This window comes from Pelobates fuscus, chromosome 2 (assembly GCF_036172605.1).
Source record: "Pelobates fuscus isolate aPelFus1 chromosome 2, aPelFus1.pri, whole genome shotgun sequence".
Classification (NCBI taxonomy): domain Eukaryota; kingdom Metazoa; phylum Chordata; class Amphibia; order Anura; family Pelobatidae; genus Pelobates; species Pelobates fuscus.
In genome coordinates this window covers 380,060,376-380,080,594 of record NC_086318.1, presented here as the reverse complement: position 1 = coordinate 380,080,594, position 20,219 = coordinate 380,060,376, and the positions used below count along the sequence as shown (strand labels likewise).

Below are 20,219 nucleotides of genomic sequence, written 5' to 3'. Positions count from 1 at the left end.
GCCTCCAACAGGGCACCTGTATGTGCCGGGCTGTTTGTTAGTTATGCCGTATTAAGTTTTAGTCGGCCATGGTGTGAATATTAGTAATGCTATTAGTAGTGTATGATAGTAAGGTCCTTGGAAAGACTAAGAATATATGATACACTGCCATGTTGACAGATAAAATGAGAAATTATGTCTGGTGCTCATAAACTCCTGAGCGCCAGGAGAGAGGGTGGGGTGCGGTCAATCCAGTAACATCCTGAAGATGCTGTGTTGCTTTGTGGCTATTATCAGGGCCGTCTTTAACGCGGGGCAAACGGGGCAGCTGCCCCGGGCCCAGTTGCTCCTGGGGAGCCCAGAGCAGCTGCCCCGTGGGCCCAGCGGTGCGGCTGCACAGAGCCGCACCGGCCCGCACGCTGAGGAGGCTCCCCGGGTGGCTCATGCACTAAGGGCCACCCGGAGAGCATGTGTGAGCAGGGGCCCGGTCTGGCGCTGTGACGCTTAAACAGCGCGACCGGGCCCCTTCCTGTACCGGCTGGGAGGAAGTGACGTCACTTCCTCCCGACGGAGAGCACAGCCGCGCGGGAGGAGAATGGCACGTAGGGGAGTTCCAGAGGAGAACTCCCATCTGCCTCAGCCTGCCACTGGACCCCAGGGAAACCACCCTCCAGGAAAAGGTAAGAACCTGGAGGGTGGCTAAATGTATGCTTGTGTGTAAGTATGTCTGTGTGTGTCAGTATGTCTGTCTGCGTATGTATGTATGTGTGTGTGTATGTCAGTAGGCCTGTGTGTGTCAGTATGTCTGTCTATGTGTATGTCAGTATGCCTGTGTGTGTGTGTCAATACTTCTGTCAGTGTATGTGTCTGTGTGTGTGTCAGTATATCTGTCAGTGTATGTGTCTGTGTGTGTGTGTCTGTCTGTCTGTGTGTGTGTCAATACATCTGTCAGTGTATGTGTCTGTGTGTGTATGTATGTCTGTTTGTGTGTATGTATGTCTGTGTGTGTGTCAGTATATCTGTCAGTGTATGTGCCTGTGTGTGTATGTATGTATGTCTGTGTGTCAGTATGTCTGCCAGTATATATTTGTGTGTCAGTGTATGTGTGTGTCAGTATGTATCTGTGAATGTTTTAATGTCTGTCTGTGTGTATGTGCAAGTACGTCTGTCTATGTGTATGTCAGTATGCCTGTGTGTGTGTCAGTATGCCTGTGTGTGTGTGTGTCAGTATGCCTGTGTGTGTGTCAATACGTCTGTCAGTGTATGTGTCTGTGTGTGTCAGTATATGTGTCAGTATGTCTGCCAGTGTATGTGTCTGTGTGTGTATGTATGTGTGTGTGTGTGTGTCAGTATGTCTGTCAGTATATATTTGTGTGTCAGTGTGTATCTGTGAATTTTTTAATGTCTGTCTGTGTCTGTATGTGCCAGTACGTCTGTCAGTGTGATTGCGCATTGGGCGTAATTGGGGGGGAGGGATAGGAGGGGCAGGGCCCAGGGGGCCCAAGAAAATGCATTGCCCAGGGTCCTAATCATATTATAGACGGCCCTGAGACATACGTGTCCAATTGCCCACGATTGTGGGAAACTGACACTAGAATTCAATCTTCTGGTTTTTATTCTGTGCCCTCGAAACACCTTCATGAAATTATTTTCCCGTTATGCATGCGTTACTGTTATGTATTCTCCAAACATGCAAAAATGATGAAATAAGTCTCAAAATAAGCAGTATGCTCTATAAGGCAGATTTACAAATAACTTAAACCTACTTAAATGATGGATTCATTTAACTACTTTCAATAATGTATCTTTACCATCTATGATTTAAAGAGAACCTATAGTTCGAAAAATAACAGTGTTACAATGCTATAGGTTCTCTCTATCATTGTGATCACTGGTTAAAATATAAAAGAAAATTAAGTTAAACAAAGATTGCTCACCTCTTTTCCAAAGACAAGAAACCTCCCCTGCAGCCACCTGCCCTGCCTCAGAAGACCTTTCCACAGTCTCTTACAATGCAATACTTCTCATATAGAAGCACTAACTTGCTTCGATATGCATGTGCAGCCAGACGCAACGATGAGCAGCAATCAAATCTAGAACAGAGTCTGACTCTGTTCTAGTGGCTGAGCACCCCATGCATCCACTGCACGGGCCCCTTTGGAAGTGACCACAGGAAAGCATAAAGTGAGGAGAGTCTCTGGAAGCAGTTTAAGCAGTAAACATTGCAGTTAGCATGTGAATCTCCCATATTAAAATTAGTGTAGGACTCAATGATATTGGGGGACTGTGACGTGGTGGTGGGCTCAACACAATATGACCATATAGTGAATACCATATTTGTTTGCTAAGATAGGTGATAAGTAACCTTGTAGAATGTAAAAAACATTTTTTGTCTGTGCTGTTCCCTAATCTGATCTACTGATCGTCAGGAAGACAGCCTCTAAAGGTGTACTTTAGCCTTCAATGTAAACATTGCGGGTTCTACAAAATGGCGGTGTTTTACACTGAAATGTTAATATGGCAGGATCACTGCACCCAGACCACTTTATTGAGAAGTTAAAAGATGATCTCTGGTCTTTTGGAATGCAGGCAAAAGCACTATGTTCTAAAACAAAGCAAACTTTCAATTAAACAGTATTTAGGAGGAAGTACTGGTTGATTGTCCTTACCTCAGTTGTCTTTGAGGCTTGATCAACGTTATTAGATGAAGACTTTGCAGCATCCAGAATCGCACTAATCCCAGTTTGTGGTATAGAAGGGGTTCTGTACAGAAGGTCTCTACTCTTGTCAAGTGCTTCTCCAAAACTAACAGCGGAAGGGATTCTACTTGATATATGTTCTTGAGTTCCGCTAACCAGACTGCATTCCAGTGGAGATACTAGCTTTGGTTTCTCTGGCAAAGGAGGTAAATAATTGTCCCCAAATGTTGTTTTAGAAGTGACTTCTTTCTCAGGCTCTGGGATGAGAGTCAAGTCACTAAGATCCCCAACATCAGCTTTCAGTAACTTTCTTTTAGCTACCTGCGGCTGTGTTTTTGTGTGAACGACCTCTTTAACTTCCAATCTCCTTGGTTCTTCGGATTCAATTGTCCTACTAGAGCTTTGCAACTCTAACTGACCTTTAGTCCTAGAGGAAATGTTTTCCTGTTCAGTGCTGGGTGTTTCAACTACTGAGAACTTCTGGTCTTCATGGTCTGCAAGCCTATTATCAGTCACTGAAACAGAGTTCTCACTAGGACCAAAATCAGGCACAGTTGTTTGTGACTCCTGAAGTTCTGATTCAGACTCCTGATTAAGATCACTGACTTCTGCGTAAAACTTCTCCTGATCAATGGAGCTATTTGTGTCGGTCTCATAATTTCCCACCTTATAGGTGCTTTTACTGCTGTTCTCTTCAATCTGAACCACATTAAGCTCTTGTCCACTAAAATGCGCTCTGATTTGATACAGGTAGGTCATAACGGTCAGCTTGTCCGGGATAGCTAGCAAAACCATGTCCGATGGCTCCAATAATCTGGATATACCGATGCTGGCAAATCCATCGTAAGCCTTGAGAAAATAAACACAATATTAGAATTTTTACATAAAAATAACATTTGAAAGATTTTTAAAATCAAATACAAACAGAAAGCTGTGTATATTGTTATACCGTATATACTCGAGTATAAGTCGAGTTTTTCAGCACATTTTTTGTGCTGAAAAACCCCAACTCGACTTATACTCGAGTTAATGTCTGTATTATGGCAACTTACATTGCCATAATACAGACCAGGACCGCCGGGCTCATTACAAGCCCGGCAGTCCTGCTGGGGGCTGGCAGAGAGCTCTTACTTACCTTTCCTGCAGCTCCTGTCAAGCTCCCTTCTCTCACCTCCGGTCCGGTCAGCTCCTCTGTCAGCTCCCACTGTAAGTCTCGCGAGAGCCGCAAGACTTACAGTGGGAGCTGACAGAGGAGCTGACCGGACCGGAGGTGAGAGAAGGGAGCTGACAGGAGCTGCTGTGAAGGTAAGTAAGAGCTCTCTGGAAGCCCCCCTCCAACTCAGCCCATCCACTGGACCACCAGGGAATGAGAGCCCCCCTCCCTGGTCAGCTAACAAGCAGGGAGGGGGGACGAAAATATAATTAAATAATAATAATAAAAAAATAAAAAAATTAAAAAATATATATATATATATATTTTTTTCCCTTTCACCCTGTCCTTTAAACTATCTGTTACACTCCAGATACCATAACCACCACATTCAGCAGTGGCTATGGTGCCAGGAGTGCTATGTACTCTCCTAGGGTAAGCAATCAAACTGCCTAAAAGTGTTTGAGAGCTAACTTGGGATTCTCTGGGCGCTGGTCGAATCCTCCTATTAGCTCCACTGAACCAAGCCTTGCTGTGCAGGAGCTTCTGGGACACAAATGATGGAAACATTTCTATTTCACTATAGACCTACACACACAGTCATACAAACACACACTCTACATTATATACACACACTCATACAAACACACACACTGCATTATATACACACACACACACACACACACTGCATTATATACGCACAGCGTGTGCGTATATAATGCAGAGTGTGTGTTTGTATGAGTGTGTGTGTGTGTATAATGCAGAGTGTGTGCTTGTATGAGTGTGTGTATAATGCAGATTGTTTGTATGAGTGTGTGTGTAATGCAAAGTGTGTGTGTATATAATTATAAAAATCACAGAATTTCATAGCTCCAAGTTTTACCCTCGACTTATCCACGAGGCATAGCATATTTCACAATTGTTGGTCACAAAACTGCACTCGACTTATACATGAGATCGACTTATACACAAGTATATACTGTAGACTATACAACATTACAGTTATTGCTGCCTCCTTAGGCTTTTTTCCTTCTGCTGTGCCTACTGGCACAAGGAAGGCTTTTGGTTAAACAATAAAGAAAAATTCCCAAACGTTAGGATTCCTGGAAGGGAGAGCGAAGGTCCAGCTTCCAACAAACACTAACAGAGGGTGTGCCCATACATAGGGATAAATAACTCAAGTCCCATGGTTGAAATTATATAAAATAAAATAAAAAATCTTTATTAGAAAAATGTTAAAAGGAACCAATAGAATATAACCCAAATAAGTGCAAAAAAGTGCTACACACACTGGGTCTAAATCTTAGATGAGGTATATATATTGTAAACCTCAGGTATAGTGAATACTTGATACAAAAAGAAATCAAGTATCTTTATTTTGATCTATTTAACACTCGGATACTGTTATTAATTTAGGAGGGCAGTGAGTCATTTTCTTACTTTCCTCTGTATCTATATACAGGATTTGCTGTTTTATACTTTGTATAAGTGAAGACATTTGGCAGCCTGGACTCACAGTGGGGGATTCTTATAGCTGCTTATTTAAGATACCTGTATCTCATATCTTCATCTACCCCATTGACATTTACCTACAGAATAATCTTAAATAGGAAGGCAATTTACACAATTTTTTACCTCTCTTTATATCTGGGTAACCTGTTACTGTTTCTAGTCTTAGTTTATAAGGAGGGGACTTTGCTTTATTGATTTATTTATATTTTTATTTTTATAATTACAATATATGCAAGTCTTTTTCCTTTACAAGTACTTTTATGTTGCCATATTCACGCTCCCAGGCAGATGTATGGTCTTTTTGTATCAAGTATTCACTATACCTGAGGTTTACAATATAGACCTCATCTAAGATTTAGACCCAGTGTGTGTAACACGTTATTTTCACTTATTTGGGTTATATTCTATTGGTTTGTTTTAACATTTTTCTAATAAAGATTTTTTATTTTATTTTATATAATTTCAACCATGGGACTTGAGTTATTTATCCCTATGTATGGGCACACCCTCTGTTAGTGCTTGTTGGAAGCTGGACCTTCGCTCTCCCTTCCAGGAATCCTAACGTTTGGGAATTTTTCTTTATTGTTTATAGCTCTGGGTTAATGCCCACTTTTGTCGCCCATTTAGTCCCTCATTTGACTTCAGGGTCAGCTCTATCTTACTCTGCAGCCATTTTTCATATAGCTACCAGGCTTTTGGTTAATCTGTTACAAGAGTAACAAGTGAGATTCTTTGTAACAAAGTCTAAAAAAAAAAAAAAAAAAACCTGTCCCTATTACTCTAACAAATACAATGATTCGGTTAATTCCTGATTTTTATGTAATGAGAACATATAATTAACATCCTTTTTAGTTTTTCTCCTGGTTTATGCTTGGTCCATGGGGGCAGCCATCTTTAGACCACTTTGGTCAGAAGTACTACTTATCTTCAAAGCAAAAGGAAGTCATGGTCCACTAAAAGATTTCATTTGATTTATTACTGGCATTTATCAAGCGCCCACATATAATCCGGCAGCGCTGTACAATTGGGTAAAAGACAATATAAGAACATAAATAGTTGCGGCGCACTATTTATTCTCTCATTCATGAAGTTTTGTTCACAGCGGCAGCACCTTTCATACAAAAGTAGGTCTCGGGAGTGCCCCCTATCCTCTCTCTGTTCAACAATATAAGGACAGACTGATGCAGGTTATTAGTTAAAGGATCACTAAAGGGTCAGGAACACAAACATGTATTCCTGACCCTATAGTTTTAACACCACCATCTAGCCCCCCTGGGCCCCTCATGCCTCCATAAATATAGTAAAAATCTTACTGTATTCAAGCCAGAAGCTGTAAATCTGCATGCTGTTAGACTCAGAAAAACAAGCTGTCTGCTTGTCTGTTGACATGTGGTAGCCTGATCCAATCACAGTGCTTCCCCATAGGATTGGCTGAGACTGACAAAGAGGCAGATCAGGGGCAGAGCCAGCATGATTCAAACACAGCCCTGGCCAATCAGTATCTCCTCATAGAGATGAATTGAATCAATGAATCTCTATGAGGAAAGTTCAGTGTCTGCATTCAGAGGGAGGAGATACTGAATCACAGGATGCTGTGCACAGTGCTGCCCTGTGCTCTGCTGACAGCAGATCTGAGTGGATGGAGGCATATTATGCCTCCATCAACTCCGAAGTCCCTCTGGTTCACTCTGAGTGACTGCAACTGGAGGTGTTCCTAGCTTTCAATGTAAACACTGTATTTTCTCATAAAATACAGTGTTTACATGAAAAAGGCTGCAGGGAGCTATAGTTCTCACCTGAACAACCTCATTAAGCTGAAGTTGTTCAGGTGACTATGGTGTCTCTTTAAATGTATACAAAATAATACACACAGAGGTGATCTTCTCTTGGAAATCATTTCTAAAAATTGATGACAGTTGTCCTTTACAGACTTTTTTTTTTTTTTTTAAATGCTTTATTTTTGCTGTGCATGAGATAACAGGAGCATGCTTGCAATGCCTCAACAGCAGTTACAGGCAATTTGAAAATTAACATTTGCATGGCATTCAAAGAAAAGCACACTTTTACATAATTTATAAGACAAGCTGACTATATATGTCTATCGTGGTGGGTCGCGTTGGGTTCATCAAGCTTGAGATCGTAAACTTACAGTGATTCTTCAATGTGTAAGAGTTAGTAGAGGCATTCAAACAGTGTAACTAGCTGGCCATCCCTGCTAAGGTTGCTTAAACTGCCTTTACAGACTTTTTAAATACACTAGCCTTCTTAGAAAGGCACATATATTTGGATTTGGTGCTTAAATTGTATCTATCTGCCCAGTTTATAATCACAGCAATTGTGGAGTAATGTATCGGGGCGGGGAAATGATGTATTCATTATAACACAATGAAATTGGCTCTGTTCACTATGCAAGCATTTGTATGAATGAATGTTTGGCAAATAATGTTGACGTTTGTTTAACATACATTTGGGAAAATGCAATTTAAGCCAATTATGTGCAATTACAGTGTAAGTTGAAGGGAGAGGCCCATCATTTTAAGCAAGATCTCTTAATGTAAGTCTATGGACAATTAATCTATTGTCCAGCGACAAAACAAAAAAAAAACAAAAAAAAACCAAAAAAAAAAGTGAAACGTGGAAAAAGAAAGCAAATCAGCCCTGATTTTTGCACTATATGTTCTTACTTGAATTACAATAGATGTAACTTTAAGTCATCTTTGGCTGTCTCAGCCATCCCACAGATTTTTTTTTTTGGGGGGGGGGGGGGGGTTTATCACTCCCCCACTCCCAATTTAAAAAACCCCATCTATTATATAATTTCTGTCTCTCAAAACCAGGAACATACCTTTCTTTTATAAATGTATATTCCATTTTAAATGCAATCCATCATTTTTTCATTTTTGTATTTTCAAATTTTATTAACAATTTTTATGTAATTAATTTCCTCTTTCTATCTCGTTACTCATGTTCCTGTGTATAGGATACATTGAAATTCTATTAATAAAGTTGACTTGTCGTCTAGCCATTCGTAGTTCTCATCATTGGCATTAATGTTATGACTTCTTTCATTCACAGGTATCCCTAAGGTTCCTGTACATCACGTAAACATACCTTGGGGATATACATTAATTTTTAGCTAATTAAGATGCATGTTACAAGACTGAAAAATCTAGAAAAAAATGCTTAATTTAATAACATTTATTCAAAATCTTTTTTCTGCGTCTCTATTCCGATCACATAAATACATTTCATATATTTACCTGTAACTTTTTTTTATATGCCAGCTCATAGAAGGGAATGTAAAACAATCAGTTTGTTTTCATTGCCTTAATTACACAAAAGACAAACATCGAAGGTTAAATGTCTGAAATGTTTGTGTATAAGGTCAGACAAAAACTATCTCAACATGACTGTATCAGACCCTCACTCTTATAACTGCCTTCAGACATTCTCAAGACCACAACGTTGACTGACATTCACAGACAGATCAGAGTTTATCATCTTGTATCAAGGGATGAGATTGCCAGGAGATTGAAGCGATCACTAACAATCAGTTGGTGTTAAACAAGTCAGTTTCTTTACGGAATCCTACAGGACACTATAGCTTAACAATGAGCCTTAATGGATTGGTGCAAAACTAACTGTGACTACTGGAAAAATAAATGATATTAGGAATATTATGCCTATTATTCCTATGAGGCGATCTTTGTCACTCAAGATGTTATGGGCACCAGGGGGGAGACAGGGGGTGGGGGGGGGGGGAACGGTCGGGGGAGGGGAGGGGAGGGGTGACCTCGGCTTCACCTTAAACAGGGAGAAATGAGAACAGCATGACCAACTGAGGGTCATGAGCTATAATAGCCCACACTACTCTCAATCAATACCCACACCGGAAAAGGGAGTAACCAAGCTGTAATATCTATAAATACACGAGCACTGGAGGGAGACCTTGGGGGGAAACCCGGGGGGAACCAATTTGATAGGAGGGAAGGAGGATGGCGAACAAGTACACACACAGGGACAGCAGATGAAGCGGAGAGTCTAGTTAAAAGGCAAAAAGAAAATAGTTAAGTAAGGTTATGGTTCACGAGATTAAGCCACGATTCTAGGTAGTTTTAGCTCTTCTTTTTCTTTTGCGGAGGTATCCACAATAGTAGGCTAGAGTAATGCGCGATTTGGCACGAGTTCAGATAGGGTTGCTTAAACTGCCGATACATAGACAAGGAATGTGATTTACCATGTTGAATAACACTCAAGTGGCTCTGACAGTCAATTTGTAAACTATGTCAAACTGTACAATTGCATCAATAAAAATGCTTTAAATAAAAAATTTTTTTTTTTTTAAATTATGTTATGGGCTACATTTGCCCTGAAGCTTTGCCAGCATTATCGCTGTAAGAACATTATAGGGGAATAATAGTAGTCCACGTCATCTGGAGTGCAAAAGGTTGCCTACCCCTCTTCTAAAGCAAGGAGACCCTATAAAAGAGGACAATGGCAAAACAAAACCTTAATTTCAACAGGCAGAGAGAGGACAGCCATTATGTTATGCACGTTAGTGAAGAGTGGTCTGCACAAATGTTTTGTGTGTTTTATGCAGCAAATGAAATTTATGAAGAAGCCTAAACTGATTAACATTGACAAAAAAATAGACCAAGCACTGAGAAATTGGAGACACGTTCATCCAAATCACAGAGTTGTAACATTTTGGCCCCTAAAATGGTCCTTAGTAAAAGATGACACTGTGATTTTGATGAAAGTGTCTCTGTGTTACGCACCTATTTTTGAGTGCTTGTCCTTACTTTTGCCATCTGTGATGTGGAAAATGTACTTATTTGACAGACAGTATGCCAGTTTTGCGTTACACTCACTGAATCTACATTTAAAGACTTGGTACAAAACCATAGACTTGGCTAACTATGTTTCACCATAAAGAGAACATTTTTGGACAATTAGCCGGCGGCTAATTTAGCTCTCTTACGAACATCTATTATTCTCAAGGTTGAAAGCAGGAATTTTCTTGCCTTCATGAAAGAACATTTTGTTCTGCATAGGTATTTATGTGAATTTTAAACAATTTCTTTACTTTTATCATAAAGCACTGTGTCAGCTTATACCTTGCAAAAAAAAACCTGAAGATTACATATAAACAGAAATGATTTCGTAAAACTGAGTAATCAGCATTAACATTCCACTGGTTCTCATGATGACTGCTAAATGTTTAAAACAGTATCTACAAGCACCTAGTAAGTATTTTACTTGAAAATAATAAAATAATCCAGGAACTTAACATTAAAAAAACAAAACAAAACATCAACGTGTTAGAATCGCTAGTCCACTGACTAAGAATGCTGGGATTTATTGCCCATGATTTCTCACCTTAGCATAAATGACTAACACATAAGATATGGAAATTGAAATATCTGCCTTGTGTTTTTAAAACCGTTGTAACAAAGCCGACTATAAAACCTGCAGCAGTAAAGGTATAGGTGCTCTGATAAGGGAAAGTGATTAAAAGATACACTATACTAATCTGCCTTTGACTTTATCTTTGCTGATCAAGCTTCTCTCATCTGCTTGCTGGGTAATTGCAACGAGATATGCGCTGTTGAAAAAAATACAGCCAAGATAATCAAAGTGCTCATCGACAACAAGAATGATTGCCTGATCCAAACTCAAATGGTGCTACGCCAGAACACGCTACATTGTGAATTGCAACACTGTATGAATGGGACTGAGTGCCCACACTTCATTCTGTTTTAATGCAATATATATCTGTAATAAATATATATCATATTTCCAGCTCCTCGGTCAGTAATTTGGCAGTGATGGCTAATGGAAATCATATTGCAAAGCAGAAATAATGAGGTATTGGCTAATCATAGCTCGTTACAGATTGCTAGAGTTATAATTGGCTGTCTCACTCATATTTGTACATTAGATCTGTTGACCACCAAGTTAGCTATGAAATATTTTTAAATCAACTTTTCATCCCAATAAAAGGGACAGTTTCTGTTCCCCTAAATCTGCACATAAATCTTCCATTTACCAAGATGCAGCAATGACGCACACTATACAGCTTCTTGCCGATTACAGATAACCTCAGCAGTGGAAACTGACATGGAAGTTAATTTTTTTTTTAGATCAAGCCCGAAAAAGAAAGTGGATCTGAAATAACAACATTGAAAGTGTGTACAGCGGTGTGGAATTTAGTTTTGGAGTCTAGGTAAAATTTATAAAAAATAAATAAATAAAAAATAAATAAAAAAAGAACATAAAACATTAACTAGCATGGGAATTTGGAATGTAAGTGAGAATGGTAATTATTTTAAATATAATTAGAGATTTACAGGATTATTTACTAAAGTGTGAATAGAAACTAATTAGCTGAAATAGAAGTATGGCTAGGTTAACTAATGTTTATTTCGTTTGGTTATTTTGATCTTAAATTTGAAATTCCCTTTCAATTCCCACTGTAGTGAATAAACCTGATAATAGACTGTAAGTGTGAGTCAGTTAAATAGAAAATGTGAATTATATATTTAAAAAAAAAAAAAAAAAAAAATATATATATATATATATATCTCTCTCTGAAGCGGAGATTTGAAAGTGTAAACATCAAAACTAAGGTAAGAAATCACTAGGTATGATGGGTTTGATAGGAAAATCCAACCTTAGTATTGCTGCTGCTCCTACGGTGCATCACATAGTAGCACAGGTGGGTCCTGCGTAATGACAGACATATATAGATCAATATGTTTCAGGAAAGTCTAATAACCTGCACGATTAACAAAGCAGGTGGAGAGACTGAACCCATGAGCTTAATCCTTATTTAATTACCTTACTTAAGGTGTCCCTCTCGGTGCAAGAACTGGGTTGCTGAGGGGTGCCAACCCTCTGGATTCAATGTTTTAAAATATAGGATATAGGAAAATATAAGATTATCAATGCTCTTTCCACATGAATACTGAAGCACAATACTGATTTTAGTGGAGATTTCAAAGACTACGTTCTAGGTGGTTGTCATAGGGGAGCATAGAATGTAACCGTCAAGGAAGAGTGAAATCTTATAGCTAACAGGGAGACTCAAGCTTCGGCCTCATTACGTCCATACCCGCTTGGTAAGTAATGGGTTGAGTGGGAAATCTACGGTCAGCAGGTCTATTTGCGTTATGATAGGGAGGTCTGTCACTGGGTGGCTTTACTGTTTGGGGGGGGGGGGTGGGGGGTTACTATGTAAGTCTTCCCAATCCGCCCATGATATATTGAGATACGATCATCTGACTGCTGTAGGCGAGCTTGCCTTTTCATATTGGTGATGCTATTGAACTTTGTTTTGGTTATTATTCAAAGTTTAGTGTCAGAAATCGCATTTGTTTAGAAAATATCACGTGTCGGGAGAAAGCATATGGAGCGGAAGGTTGTTACATCCTCTGAAGACATAGACATGTATTTGGGAGTGACAATATAATGGGACGGGGAATGTCATGGGGGCTGGGGTATAGATCCCATACGTGTATCTGTAACCAATCTATATCGGTAGGAGTATCAGAGTATTACTGGGCCGTTTGGCATGTGGATCGGGTTTTACTAAAGGTATCAATACCAAGCTGTGGGCCGTTTGGCATGTCCTGTAAGTATTGTGTCATTTAGGCCGTGTGGTGTGATGTGACACGATGTAGTTGGCGTGAGAGGTGCAGGGCGTTAGCGCTCAGTATCAGGCGTCTGCTTACTGATCTGGCAGATCAGGTTTCCCGTGTCGCCAGGTGGTTGGGTCCATATGTCAGTCTCCAGTGTGACCAGAGTAGGGTATGTAGGTGCTCATGGGTATGTATAGGGTCGTACATGTGTGTAGCGTTGTGTGGGTGTCTCCCCTGGGTGGGGGGTAGGGAGGAGATGTTTATGTGGGTTTTTCCGTGCGGACTTGTATCTCATTACTATTATGCTGTGGGTGGATTGCGTAGGGTTCGAAGAGCAGAGGGGAAGGATGAAGAGTGAAGATGCGAGAAGTTGAAGCGGGAAGGGGTTGACAAAGGGGCATGGGGTGGGGGTGAGGGGGTTCGGTCCTTGGTCCCTAGATGTTTTAAAACTATAGGTTTGGGAGTTGTATTTCTACAAAATCTGGGGATCTACCTTTTGGGCACCCCTGTTTTAAAGCATATTAAAGTGAAACCTTGAAGATATTTTTGAGGAAGAATGAAGAGAGAAATAGAATATCATCAAGCACTAATATGATATTTTATTTCAAACTTATACAAACAAGAATCCCTTGGTAAAGAAATAGTTGAGGAGGCACAGTCATCACAATTTGGTCTACGGACCTTCGTATATCATTTTGAAAAGTGTAAATAACGTATGCTGACAAAAAAAACAAACAAAAAAAAACTTTCAAATGAGGCTTTGCTTTTTTTGGCATGGAGGGCACACAGCAGGGTTTAAAGACCCTCTCTTCCTATATCTTACACTTAGGAATGTTGCTCTCTGAAGCATTTTTGCTTATACCAGTAATTGTTAATGTGGTTTAAGAATTCTACTGCAAGGTGGCCACCTGCATGCAATGAAATTCTGCCAGATCTTCAAGAGGTTATTCCAGCTAAACTTAATTTTTGTTTGATTAGATTAAAAAAATAATCAATTCAGATTTGTTTTAAACTGGCTTATGAAAAGAAAATATAAGTGACATTGCCATTTTAAATGTCTATTATAATGATGCTGTCCCACCCCAAACAGAGTAAGAAAGGAAAAAATGTGCAGTGACTAATAAACGGTGCATTTAAAAGTTTCTGGTTTTTAATGGAGATATTTCTTTTTTTTTTTTTTTGGGTAGTGTGAGTGACAAGCATCAATAGCTGACTGTCAATGAAAGCACCACAGGCAGTTTCCCAAACATTGCCCAATTATATGACACACTGACATATTGGCCGAGATCGGATGACACAGGTAAATACCTTGATTTAAATTGGCTGCTGCCCCTGTATCTACAGAATGAAACTCTTTGTTTGGGGCGGTCTGGAAACGGAAATAACAGCAGGGCTTTTACTCAAAGTTTAAGCACGCAAACAGTGCTGTGTAAATTGGATTGTTTTATGTTGTTTGTTTTATTAACGCTGAGAAAGGTCATTTCTTTCTGTTATACAGAAGTACAGCTTTTATATTTTCTTCATGCTCAAATTCTTATGAAGGCTTCTGGCATGAGTGCAGATGCTTCTCTTTATCTTCTCAAACCGACTAAAAGGTTCTTTATATAATTTCCTCTTAACAATATTAGTAACACAAGTGCTAATAACAACATAAAAGGTAGTTTACTAAGAATACCTTTAGATTTCTCTAAAGTATTGTCACTTGATGCATGAAAACAAAACAAAGGGTGGTAGTGACATTTTCCCAATGCCATAAATTACTAAACACCTATTATCATAAACATTGTATTAATTATTATTATTATTGATAAAACCAGTGACACATGCCGAGATGGCAGGAATAGAATTTTAAGAATGTGGGCAAAGTTAGGGACTTTCCCAGGGAAGCAAGATTTAAATATTTAATATTCAAATCAGCTGTAGGCGGAAATATTAAAAAAAAACAAAAAAAAAACTGAATTAGCAGAACATGGATGTTACCAGTTACTGTACGCAATATTATGTTGTAGGGGATATTATTATTTTTTCCTTTTTGTATATAATTTTTTTTTTTTTTTAGATAATTTTAACATACTTGTGAAATATTAGGAAAATCTAATTAGTATATAAATAAAATGAACAACTTGAACTCCAAAGGAAAGGATTTTCCATTCTAAAAATTTGCTCCTGTTTGCCTATTGTATGTTTAATAACGGGCTTAAAAGGCAGGCTTCATGATATTATAGAAGGTTTCAAATGTTCCGTCCATTCAAGTGAATAGGCGTTCTGTAGTACAATATCCTACACTCTGCTAATCGCAAACTAAAGTTGCACAAGATTTAACAAATTTAAAAAAAAGTTAGTAGCCACAACTTGGATTTATTGACAACCGAGATATCTACTTTTTTTCCACCATCATCAAGTGACAAACGTATTAACTGATGGCAGTTGACATTTTAATTAGGGAAGGATAATTTTCCCAATTGACTTTGCATCCACATCAGCAGTGGTACACACAAGCATTCTCCCCTGAGCATTCATTTGAGCCAAGGGTACAAGGGGTTATCAGAAAAAAAAGTGTGTAAGAGCAGGAAGCAGCTCACTTACTCCATGTTGCTGTCATGGTTGGACCAGTGGAGTGATGACAGGGAGTGCAACGGCATAATAACTAGGACTAATTACATTTTGGGAAACGGAATGGTATACCACTAGTGAAAGGATGTAAACTAAGACAGCAATGGCCAGATCGTGTTCCCTCTCAATTCACCCAAAACCCCACTAACCTCTGCAATCCCTATACCGGATGTCACAAATGTCACATTTTGAAAAAAGGATATTATATGTTAATAACACTGAATTAATATTGTAAAACTCTTTATTTTTAAATAAGGCATATAGCATATTTTTCAAATGATAAATAAATGTTTACAAAAACAGATTAGATATAAAATATCAAATAAAGAAGTTCTAAGTATCTATGTAGAAGTTCTGAGACTTCTGTCAGCATCCTTTTAATTCAGGATGAAGTCGATCCCTGTATGATGATTTATATATTATTGATTATACATTAATTAAGACAATAAAATAATTGTTTTCTAATAGTTGGTTTATTATGGGATAAGATATTTAAATCTCTGTACCACCACCGTTCCATTAGTTGTAAATCATAAAAGAGCATCCAAAAGTCTGATAAGGTGGTAGCAACAAGCCCCTTTCAAAAAAAAAAACAAAAAACATGCGAAAACTGATCCGTGGGCGGTTTGAATGCGCGCGTGGCTCTTGCCACGCATGTGCATTCGGAGCTGTGAGGCGGATCGGGACGGAGAGATCCCCAGCGCCAAGGGAGTCCGGCGCTGGAGAAAGGTAAGTGCTTAAGACACACACACACACACTCTCATGAACAGACGCACACATTTACACACACACACACACACTCACACACTCACACACTCACACTCACACTCACTCACACTCACACACACACACACTCACACTCACTCACACACACTCACACACACTCACACACACTCACACACACTCACACACACTCACACACACTCACACACACTCACACACACTCACACACACTCACACACACTCACACACACACACTCACACACACTCACACACACTCACACACACTCACACACACTCACACACACTCACACACACTCACACACACTCACACACACTCACACACACACTCACACACACACTCACACACACACTCACACACACACACTCACACACACACACTCACACACACACACTCACACACACACACTCACACACACACACTCACACACACACACTCACACACACACTCACTCACACACACACACACACACACACACACACACACACACACACACACACACACTCACACACACACACTCACACACTCACTCACACTCACTCACACTCACTCACTCACACTCACACTCACTCACACACACTCACACACACTCACACACACTCACTCACACTCACTCACACTCACTCACACTCACACACACACTCACACACACACTCACACACACACTCACACACACACTCACACACACACTCACACTCACACTCACACACACTCACACACACACACACACTCACACTCACTCACACTCACTCACACTCACTCACACTCACTCACACTCACTCACACTCACTCACACTCACTCACACTCACTCACTCACACACACACACTCACACACACTCACACACACTCACACACACTCACACACACTCACTCTCACTCACACTCACTCACACTCACTCACACTCACTCACACTCACTCACACTCACTCACACTCACTCACACTCACTCACACTCACTCACACTCACTCACACTCACTCACACTCACTCACACTCACTCACACTCACTAACACTAACACACTCACTAACACTAACACACTCACTAACACTAACACACTCACTAACACTAACACACTCACTAACACTAACACACTCACTAACACTAACACACTCACTAACACTAACACAAACACACTCACTAACACTAACACACTCACTAACACTAACACACTCACTAACACACTAACACACTAACACACTAACACACTAACACACTAACACACTAACACTTTTTTTATTTTTTTATTTAATCCCCCCAGCCTCCTTACCTGTGGGAGAGCTGAGGGGATTCCCTGGGGTCCAGTGGTGTTGCTGGCCCTGCTGTCACCCGGCGGCGGGCGCCCGAGGGAGCACTGTCCACTGAGTGCTCCCTCTTCAGCTCCCTCGCGCGCCGCGTACTGATGCCGGAGCCGGAAGATGACGTCATCTTCCGGCTCCGGTTTCAGTGCAGTGCGCGAGGGAGCACTCAGGGGACAGTGCTCCCTCGTGCGCCCGCCAGCCGGGTGACAGCAGGGCCAGCCTCGGGGGGCCCTGAGGTGGCCGGCTCCTGGGCCCCCCAGCAGAAGAGGCTGGCCCTGTGGGTACATACCTGGGTCGCAGGGCGGCCGGGCCCCCTGGTGGGCCGGGCCCGGTCGCAGCCCCTGCGACCCCGGTATGTACGCCACTGTTTGGGGGCTTCAATAAACCTGCTGAACTTGATAAGGGGATATATCCCAGTAAAGTGAAAATGGTATAATACACAGCAATTCAGCCATAATAGATGTTAAAGTAAAAATATGTGGAAGAATTCACACATTAGAATAAAGTAAGATAATAGTAATTAAGGGCAATCTGTGCTACATATACAGTGGTACCTCAGTTTACAAATGCCTCGGTTAACATAATTTTCGGAAAATCCATTGAAAATAATGCCTCGGTTTACAAATTATTTTCGCATTACGAAGTTTCCCCAGGATGCATTGCGCCTGGGAGGTTTATAGCACCGCCCCCTGCATGCTGGAGCCTGTAGGTAGCACGTGGCGTCGAGTGTGGAGGTGTTGGAGCGGTTTTTGCATCGAGTTTTGGAGCCATTCTGGAAATATTTTGCAGTGGTTTTGGGACTTTTTGGGTGTATTTCTCAAGCGGTGAAAAGGTAGGGAGCTGAGCTTCGTAGTTTGCATGTATTTTACCGTTTGTTCTGCATTGTGGCTTGGTTTCCATGCCAGCTCATTTTGTTTTTTTTCTGACCTTCAGAACGGATTAATTGGTTTTTAATGAATTAATATGGGAAAATTACAAATTTTTTGCAATAAGAAACGTCCTGGAGAACGCATTAAATTCGTAAGCCGAGGTACCACTATCCGGAAAGTGAAAAATATAATAAATAATAAAGATGATAATAAATCATAACAGTCCAGGTTTGAAGGGCATGCTGGGATTTGTAGTCCACAGGCACTTGGGGAATGCAGTTTTCTACCTTTGTATAAGACAGATGTATGGGATATTTAAAAAAAGTGTCAACCGATGATACTCAAAAAAGCTAAATTGATAAAAGTGTGGTTATATCTAATCTACAGACACAACGTACTCATTTACTAAGATTTTTAACATTATACTCCAAGTACTGTAACCTGTGTTCATTATATAGAAAACATATGTTGTGTAGGGGTCTCCTGTCCTAGTGTCTACACAAACAGGTTCTCATAATTGCAACCACCTAGCTACAAGCAAACAGCTACATAAAATTGTTCTTTTTCTATTAAGGTCCCTGATTTATTGTCAGTTTGTTGTGCATAAATACCATAGGAGAGACTACTTCAATCTACTGAAAGGCAACAATACGAATATAAGAAATAAATAATAATAAAGTTTTGGGGAAATAACCTGCAGAATCACTTGAGGCAGGAATTCCACAAGTCTGTAGAGCAGATATATCATAATGATTCTTTGTGCTGAACAGACACAATGGACTCGTTTGAGCAGAGATTCTAGATAAGTTAAATATTGGGAAGAAACAAACAATCTTAGATAGCCAATTGTCTACATCTTAAGTGCATTAACACTACTAATGAATTCTCAAGGGGAAAAAAGAAAACAAAATCATAATTATTTGCATGACCGTCATTTTTAAATCTACTATCTTGAAAACAAAATACAAGACAGCAGTACGTAAATGATCACTAAACAGGTAATCTGATACTGGGTTACCATCAACCTTTAAGAATTAGGATTTCAGCAGATCGTACATATCTCATACTGTGATGAGGGATATTTTTTATAGTTAGTTTGGCAATGAAACAAAGAGGATTTATAATTACAGTTTAGTTGCACTTGAATAAAGTTGCTCTGAATTTTGCTTATCCCTCCAGGGCCATTGCCAAACATGCCCTAAATGCACAACATCAGATGGAATGAGGTGAGAATTAGTCAGATTTCTACTTTAATAAAAGAATGGCTCACTAAATACATATGTCAAATCAAATCGTAAAGGACAACTGTCACCAGAATTTTTGTTTTCCATTTGAAGAATTCTTGCAGCATGTAATTAAAATATATGGCATTTTTTAATGAAGTATATGTAAAATATCTGAAAATCTGGCCTCTACTTCCACACAACATTAGATTCCTCCGAAGGTGAAGGTGAGATTTACTTCCTTATCAAAACCTCAAGACTTAAACAGTTCTGCATTGTAGCATTAAAGAAAAATATAATCTTGAACTCTACGCACAAAAAAGAACAGCGATACTATCCACACTATCAACTTTCCCATATTGCAGTTGCACTAATACAGTACGTATACATCCTGGTCACATTTTCCTTTAATAATATCAATATTACAATGAAAGTTCTGCAACTCTTAATTATTGTATATTTGCTTCTTGTTTAAGTAAACATCTATGAGTC

General features: G+C 39.7%; 1 protein-coding gene across 6 annotated transcripts in view; it reads right to left on the bottom strand.

Moving 5' to 3' along the window:
- The window catches only part of EHBP1 (EH domain binding protein 1), a 358,354-nt gene that overhangs the window by 162,340 nt on the left and 175,795 nt on the right, over positions 1–20,219 (bottom strand). For all 6 annotated transcript variants that reach the window (XM_063443756.1, XM_063443760.1, XM_063443758.1 and 3 more), the window contains one exon: positions 2,649–3,527. In XM_063443756.1, the coding sequence (XP_063299826.1) occupies positions 2,649–3,527 (879 nt within the window). The remainder of the gene's footprint in view (positions 1–2,648; positions 3,528–20,219) is intronic.